The sequence below is a fragment of the Pan paniscus genome, chromosome 2 (genome assembly GCF_029289425.2).
Source record: "Pan paniscus chromosome 2, NHGRI_mPanPan1-v2.0_pri, whole genome shotgun sequence".
NCBI classification, from domain to species: Eukaryota; Metazoa; Chordata; class Mammalia; order Primates; family Hominidae; genus Pan; species Pan paniscus.
Genome location: NC_085926.1, coordinates 194,891,968 through 194,900,204, shown reverse-complemented (window position 1 = coordinate 194,900,204; position 8,237 = coordinate 194,891,968). Strand labels below are relative to the sequence as shown.

General features: G+C 61.6%; 1 protein-coding gene across 6 annotated transcripts in view; it reads left to right on the top strand.

The window, feature by feature from the left end:
• The first annotated feature begins 770 nt into the window (after window positions 1-770).
• Window positions 771-8,237, top strand: part of MELTF (melanotransferrin) — a 28,273-nt gene continuing 20,806 nt past the window's right edge. For all 6 annotated transcript variants that reach the window (XM_063602680.1, XM_034957984.3, XM_034957983.3 and 3 more), the window contains exons 1-5: window positions 771-982; window positions 2,712-2,866; window positions 3,865-3,964; window positions 6,085-6,267; window positions 7,472-7,628. In XM_063602680.1, the coding sequence (XP_063458750.1) occupies window positions 934-982; window positions 2,712-2,866; window positions 3,865-3,964; window positions 6,085-6,267; window positions 7,472-7,628 (644 nt within the window). In that variant the 5' untranslated portion in view covers window positions 771-933. The remainder of the gene's footprint in view (window positions 983-2,711; window positions 2,867-3,864; window positions 3,965-6,084; window positions 6,268-7,471; window positions 7,629-8,237) is intronic.

Sequence of the window (8,237 nt, the reverse complement as noted above, 5' to 3'; positions counted from 1 at the left end):
TGGGGAGTGCAGCTTTTGCCCGCCTGCAACAGTGGTTCTCAACATTTGCTGTGCCCCGAAATAAAAACAGATTGTGGGCCCCGCCCCCAGAGCTGTCGATCCCGTGGGTCGGAGGTGGGGCCTGAGCACTTGCATTTCCAGCAAGTTCCAGGGTGATGCTCACGTTGCTGGCCTAGGGACCACAGTGAGAACCACTGTCCTAGAAACACGGTCAACCCACCCCTTCCTCCCTCACCTTCTTCACTCTCTTCCTCCCCTTCTCCGCCTGTTTCTCCTTTTCCGCTTCCTCCAATTCCTCTCTGGTCCTCTTCTCACCTTCCGATCAGCTGGCTCTGCCACTGACTGGGTGCCTGACTCGGGCAAGTCACCTCCCGTCTCTAGGCCCGAGGAGAGGCAGTCGGCTAGGCCGAGATGCCCCTGCCCAGCTCCTGCCTCGCCAGGGCGGTCGGCCTGGGCTCGCCTGTATCCCGGATCCTGTGTGCAGGTGCGCTGGGAGGGAGCTGCTGCGTGAATGAGATCATCTTCCAGCTGCCCTCCAGCCCCGACCCTGGGATTCTGACCTCTTCTTGCTTCCACATCTGAGCGTTTCCCTCTCCAGTTAGACGCGGTATCTGGGGTCTTTCTAGGACAAGAGGAGGGAAGGACGCCCTGGAATGCGGGGTAGCAGGTTGAGGGGAAGAGCCCCGAGCAGCGCTGCCCGGGCCGAGCGTGAGGCCTCCAGCAGGGGGCGCGCCGGGGCAGCCCGGGGTGGGGTCCGGGGATGGCGGGAGGTGACCTGCGCCCCAGGGGCGTGGATTCCGCCCGGGAACTCCCGGCCGCACTTAAGGAGCTCGGGCCAGCGTGAGGCGGGAGCAGGGAGGAAGCCCGGCTGCTGCTGACTTCCTCGGACCCGGACCCAGCCCCAGCCCGGCCCCAGTCAGCCCCGACGGCGCCATGCGGGCTCCGAGCGGGGCTCTGTGGCTGCTCCTGGCTCTGCGCACCGGTGAGGCCCCGCTGTGAGAGCCGACGGCGGGCGGGGGTCCCGGGGCTGGAAATGCGCCTGAGCCTGCGGCTCCGGGGGAGTGAGACGGGGGAGGCAGGGGCTCGGGGTCGAGTGAGGACGGCGGAGGGAGCTAGCACTGAAGCGCAGACGGGGATGTCTGGAAGGCTTCTTGGAGGAGGCGGCCTTGAGCCGGGCCTTGAACACCCGAGGCTTCCGACGCTCCAAGGAGAAGCGCGGGCTGAGGCGTGGTGGGGAGGCCTCGGAGTGTGGAGAGGAGCTCCCAGAGGGCGGCCCCTCCTGACGGGCGCAGGAACTCAGGAAGACTTTGGGGGCTCAGAGCAGCTCTTGCTCCCGAGCCCCCGCGGGAGAAGATTCAGAGGGACTGACCGGGAGGCGCGGGAGTCCGCCCGGGGGGGGGGGCCTTGCACATGCAGGGATGGAGGTGGGGACGGAGGCCGGGTCCCCTCGCGTCGGCGCCCCGGGGAGTCAGGGCCCGGGATGGTGGGACGGGAGGCGGGACCTCGGGGAGCGGCTCGCGGGGATCGCGGGCGGCGACCGCCGAGGGGATGGAGTTCGTGGCACCGCTGTGGCCGCAGGCGACGCACTCATCAATGCAAACGATGAAGCCACCCCCACCCCCGCCCCGTCTGAACTTTGCAGTTTCCCGCCTGGGTGGTGGGGGGCTTGGAGCGCTGCGGAGGGGAGGGCAGTTCGACTTTCCAGGCCTCCGCCAGGAGTGGGGAGGGGAGGGCTGTGGAGGAAGCTTCAGTCTCGGCCCTTGGGCTGGTGGGGCTGCCACGGGAGGGTGACCTGGTTTCGGGCGGAGTCATGCGTTTCCCTCCCTCCTGCACAGGCCTCTGGCAGTGCTGGCTGGGGCAGGGTGAATGGCAGAGGAGCTCAGGCCTGAAAGTCATCGGCCCCAAGGGGCTCCAGCACCCCTTCCTGTGGGCCCCTAGCCTGGGAGCTCTCAGGGACTCTGACCCGGTCAGATCCTGAGGCATAAGCAGAAGTCCACTGAGGATGTGGGTGTCTCAGGCTCTCTACAAGGGGGTTTACTTTCAACACAGAAGGTGGGGTTTTTATCTCCTCTCTCAGAAGATGAAGCAGGCTCAGAGAGGCTTGAACCTACCCTGATGGGTCCTCAGCCTCCCCTCTGTGCCTGCCGTCTTCCCTTGGCAGGGCCTGGCACTGTGCCCACCGAGGGTGGCTTTGCAGCCAGCATAATCGCAGACACTCCCCAAGGGGGCAGGGCTCCTGGAGGGCAGCCCACCCACAGCCCCCTCACCTCACTCTCCTGTCCCAGTTCATGAGGAAGGCCCAGGGACACTGCTGGGTGAGGGAACCTACACGAGCACCCTCTTCAGGAGGCCTGGAGAGGGGAAGAAACTTCCACTTCCAGGGCCTGCCGAGACTCCCTAGCCAGTGCTCCCACCAGGTGGGGGTAGCTGAGAAGCGACCTGTAGACCCTCCCATTCCTCCATAAAGGGCCGGGTTCCGGGCCATTCCATTTGCCAGCAGCCGTGCCCCTGGTCAGCGAGGCCCTGAGCACCGGAATAGCAGCCCTTCCCCTGTCTCTGCGCCTAGTGCCTCCCTGTGGGAGGGCAGGGCTGCCCTAGAGGACTGGCTGTCCAGGCGGATGGGCTCACACAGAACTGCTGGAGCCACCCTCCACGGTGGGCCGGGGCTGGGCATGGCGGGGGAGCCGGGCCTCACGGTCCCCTGCCCGCAGTGCTCGGTGGCATGGAGGTGCGGTGGTGCACCACCTCGGACCCAGAGCAGCACAAGTGCGGCAACATGAGTGAGGCCTTCCGGGAAGCGGGCATCCAGCCCTCCCTCCTCTGCGTCCAGGGCACCTCCGCCGACCACTGCGTCCGGCTCATCGCGGTGAGTCCTCTCCCTTCCACCCTGCCAGACAGGAGGGCTGTGACTCAGGAGGGAGCACACAACAGCCTCATTCACCAGGCAAGGAGCCGACCTCGCCCTGCCAGGCCCGGCCGATAGGATCTCCCGAGTCTCCCTGGCAACGAGGCCAGCTTGCCTCCCGCCGGGCCCAGGCCAGGAGGTGGGAGCCTCAGGAGAACCCGCTGCTCAGAGGGCGCCAGCAAGGAGAGGCACCTGAGAGGCTTCCCTTCCACAAGGCCCCTGCCAAGGGGGCCCAGATGGTGGTGGCTCCTCAGTGGCCGCAGGTGGCTACTTGCTCATCTTGCCATGGGGCTCTCCAGAATGGGGCTTGTGTGGTTTCTGGGGAAGGAGGAGCAGGGGCTGGACTCCCAGGTGGGTGAGTATGGGGTAGGAGAGCAGGTCTGCTGAGACCTGCTAAATGACACTGACAATCCTCTGAGGCACCATCAGAGAGTGGCGTCCCTCCCGGGTGGGTGCAAAGAAAGCTGGCTTTTCATTCCAGCTCTGCCCCCCATATGCCCCCAAGACCTAATCCAATCACAGGCCCACACTGGGGCCAAGGCTGTGGGTCAAGCTCCATGTGAGGGCAGAAACCCCAAGCACAGACCACCTTAGAGAAAAAAAGCTAGAAAACCTAGGGTAGCAGTAGAGGCTCAGGGTGGAGGGACAGAAAGCGAGGGAGACTCACTTTTCACTGCGCGCCGTTTTCTACTATCTGATCTTTTTACTATGATATCTGAGTCCTGCAAAATCAATGATTAGTATTTTTTTTTAATAACATTATTAGGAAAACAAGGTGAATCCCTGGCCTGGGAAAGGGGGAGAGCCCTGGGCCCTGGTTGGGCTCCTGGGACAGATGAGAAGGACAGCACAGCCCTCTGGGGCTTGGGGTGGGGCCCCAGGCCATCTGGTAGGTGTCCCGAGTTCTTTGCTGAGCAGGCCAGCTGGGCCAGGCTTGGCTGAGCCACGTTTCCTTGCAGGCCCAGGAGGCTGACGCCATCACTCTGGATGGAGGAGCCATCTATGAGGCGGGAAAGGAGCACGGCCTGAAGCCGGTGGTGGGCGAAGTGTACGATCAAGGTAAGAGGGTGCAGTGGGAGGAGAGAGGACAGCCTGAGCTGGCCGTCAGCCCTGTCCACAGAGCAGTCCTGGAGTCCCAGCCAGACGAACGCCCTAAGGCTCTCTCAAATTCCCCAGGGACAGGAGCTCCAGGGACAGACAGCTGCCCCAAGTCTGCTCTTCCCCGCAGGGAGCCCAGCAGCCCCCTAGCCTGTGCCCACTCAGCTCTTACTGCGGGCTGCCCCGGGCCTGGTGTGGTGCCGGGCATGGTGCCGTGTGCGTAACTGCCTTGGGTGAGCAAGGCGTCCTTAATGCCGAGCCACCTGCACTCTCAGGGCCTCCCTTCAGAAGCCCGGCTCCGGGTAGGGAGGTGCTGTCTGGCAGCGGCACAGCTCAGCAGACCCAGCACTTCCCCTTCCCATGACTTCTGTGACCTTGGCCAACCTCCACTTCCCAGACTGTATAATGGGGATAGTAACACCTGCGCTGTCACCCAGACTAAATGAGCCAGGCCGTGTGCCCACCTGACATGTGGTATGTGCTGGAAAGTGTGAGTTCCTTTGCCCAGTCCCCGCATCACACATGGGACCTGCCTCCAGCTCAGCCAGCTCCTGTGTCTCCCCCGCCACCTCTGCTTGGCCGGTGCCTGGCCTCCATCACAGTCCAGCGCAACTGTCACCTCCTCCAAGGTGCTCCCTGAGCCCCTCCCTCTCTGGAGCAGGGCCTCTCTCACCCGCAGCCCCATGGCCTCTGCAAGCCTCTGCCTGCTCAGTCTCGTTAGTCCTCAGAGGAGGGTCCAGTCTTCCCCTGTGTCTACCCTCCGGAACTCCACACAGCATCTCGCTTGGAGAAAGCACTGGCTGGTTCCTTGTTGAATTAATGGCCATCAAATGACACACGGCACAGTCCAACCCTGCACACCCATCAGCCAGAAACAGCTCTGCCTCCGAGGCCCCACGCCCCTCTTCCTCTTTAATTAACTCGACACCTCTACTGAGCACCTGCTACCCGCTGGTCATAAGCATGCAGCAGGAAACGAAGAGACCTTCCTGCACCCACAGAGCAGAGAGTAAACAAACACACCCAGAACAATACAGTGGCACGTGTTGGGGGTGCTGTGAGGAAGAGGAAAGGGCAGGACGGAGAAAACGAGGGTTGCGGGGAGATCCACTGAAATAGAGCAGGCAGGACGGTGCTCTGCAGAGGTGATGGGTAAGCTGAGCCCCGCAACGGTCTCAGGCGGTCCAGAGGATTGGTAAGAAACAAGGCGGGTGAGTCAGAGGATGGTACCAGATGGCAGGGGCCAGACCCTGGTGTGCAAGAAGTAACACTGGCTTTATGTTCTAGAACTCAGCTTCATTCTGATATGGCCTCCCACACCACCAGGCAGTTTGTGCACGCATGCATGCCTGTGTGTGTGCGCTCGTGCGATGGGAGACCCTCTGGTCATCAGTTCCCATAGCTGAGTCGTCTGTGTTTTGCCTGAACAGCCCCTTGGAGCCAGCTTGGCACAGGGGAACGTTTCGCAAGGCTGCAGAGCCCTGGCCCCACCACACACACACACCCTGCAGCATTCGGGGTCGTGAGTGACTTGGGGCCACATCGCTAGTTCTCTCTGTCTCTGCCTCTGTCTCACTCTCCTTCAACCCCCTCAGCACCAGGAAATCGCCGCTCCTCATCTGGGGAAGCCCCTCCTCGGCTCCCCTGCTCCTCCCAGACACCCTTCTTCCCATGACCCTGACACCATTCCCCCAAACCCTCCAAGTTCTCCTAGGGGCCTAGGCTCTTGGAAAGCAAGGACTTGCTGGCTTCTGCTTTCTGTCCAGCTAAATAACTCCCCCGATGTGAGCAAATGTGGACCCAGCTAAGCACCAGCTGCTGGGGAAGGAAGAGGGGGAAATCAATGAATACATCAATATCTCAGGATCGTCTCTACGTCAAGAGGCTAGAGGGCAGGGCCTCTTAATACATGCAGATGAAGCCCACTTGCTCTCTTGGTAACGAGAATGCTGCGCACACATCCATGTGTACAGCCGTGCTCCGTGCACACACCTCTCCCACAGCCCGCCCAGGCAGGGTGCTGGTGCAGCCTCTCTGCAGGCCTCTCCCTGCTGCCCTCACCCACTCCCCTCCCCTCCTAGAGGTCGGTACCTCCTATTACGCCGTGGCTGTGGTCAGGAGGCGCTCCCATGTGACCATTGACACCCTGAAAGGCGTGAAGTCCTGCCACACGGGCATCAATCGCACGGTGGGCTGGAACGTGCCCGTGGGCTACCTGGTGGAGAGCGGCCGCCTCTCGGTGATGGGCTGCGATGTACTCAAAGGTGAGGGCTTTGGGCTGGGCAGGAGGGTCCCCAGGCCTCCCCCTCCTTTCCTTGGCCCATGCTCGTCCCTTCACTGGGTAGCCTCCCTCCGGCCTCGCCACCATTCTTCATCCCTGGAAGGCGCAGCAGCCCCCGCCCGCCCCGTGCCTCCCCCGCCTCCACTCTGCCGCCGGCGCCGCCGCTTGACTTCCTGCTTGCTTGGACCCTGTGGGGCGCGATTCTTGCTCACGCATCGTGGTGTCCCACATGGCACAGCCAGGCACTGGCACAGCCAGGCACAGGCCCAGCCCGTGAGTGGGAAGCAGTGAATCTCCCAGGAGTGCTTCCCACCAGTATAGACCCGGCGCAGGTCACTGTGTCTAGAAATGTGTCCTCAGCTTTACAGGACCAGAAATGCTATTTTTTCAGGACCCAAACGAGGTGCTGACTTGTACCCAGAAAGCTCCCAAGTGGCTCATCAGCCCAACCAGCCGTGTAAACCCGCGAGAGCCTGGAAGCCTCACCCTCTCAGCTGGTGGCCAGGTGTGAGTGGCTCACCAGGCACTTGGCATATTTATTAAATATCTACTCCTCTGGGAGGTCACAAAAAGAAAACCAGGAAGAGGGCTTACTCTGGAAAAGCTCAGTCTGCCTGGCGATGAGCGTGGCCCGACTGGCTCAGGTGCCAGCAGCAGGGCCTCCTCGCGCGGCACAGGATAAATACTTGAGGGTTTTGGTGCTGGCAGGGCCGGAAGAACCATGCAGGGGGGCAGACCGTGACCTCGTCCCCCGTGAGGCTGGCCGTGAGAAGGCGTGTGCCTCCCTCCCTGTGCCGTGAGAAGGGTTGTCTACCCATCAGTGATCTTCAGTAATTATTTCCCCTCTGTCATCAGTCACAGTTGGCTGAGCTGGAAATGAAACCCACAGTGAGAAGAGCATCTGGCTGATACTGAGTTATCCCACGTGGTCATTTAGGAGGAAATGTTTAGTTCCCCCGAACCACTTTTAAATGACAGTCGCTCCCAGTGCCGTCTGCTGCCTTGGCGGACCCGGTTTGGGGGTCACTGATCGGGTCCACTCCCCAGCTTTGCTCAGACTGAAGCTGGAAGGTGGAACCATTCTCAGCAGAGTCCAGATGAGAGCCCGGGCCTCCTGCTGACCCTGGGGGCTTGGCTTGGCTCTGAAGAAAGTTCTGCTGAGTGACCTCTCTACCTCCTTCCCACAGCTGTCAGCGACTATTTTGGGGGCAGCTGCGTCCCAGGGGCAGGAGAGACCCGTTACTCTGAGTCCCTCTGTCGCCTCTGCAGGGGTGACAGCTCTGGGGAAGGGGTGTGTGACAAGAGCCCCCTGGAGAGATACTACGACTACAGCGGGGCCTTCCGGTGAGCGGAGTGGGGGCAGGGAGGGGCCGCGGGCAGGGAGGAGCTGAGGCCACAGATGCTGGGGAAAAACACCTTTGCCCAGAGAGGGCCGTGGAGGGGGAAGTGGCATGTTGGCTGCGTCTCATCAAAGCACCCTTTATATAGTTCTGTGCCCTGGTTAGTTTCAAAACATCCAGCTGGAATATGCCAAACCGGATTTGCTCATGAAATCAACATGTTTGGTATATTTAGTGAGGTGAGGGCTCCAAGAGAAGAAAATGGAAAAAACAGCCTTTTGGCCACTCCCATGTCCCCATTCTCAGACCAGCAGGGAGCGGGGTCAGGGGAGTGTGTCTGGACACCTGGGGCCGGCCCGTCTCTGCTGCTGGTTGCGGCTGGCACCTTGGGTAACCCTTCCGTGGATGCAGGAGACTCTCTAACAGCTCGTGGTCCAATTCCATCTGCCTGCAGAGGAGGAAATGTGCTCAGCAGGATTGGAAAGGGAGCTTCTCGGGCCCCTCTAGCTACCTCACGTTTCCACCTGGAGCGGGGAAGCCTGCTGGTGCCCCACACTCCAGATGTTATCTGACTGGATGCGGTTTTCGGCATAGAGAGAAGAAACAGTCCTCA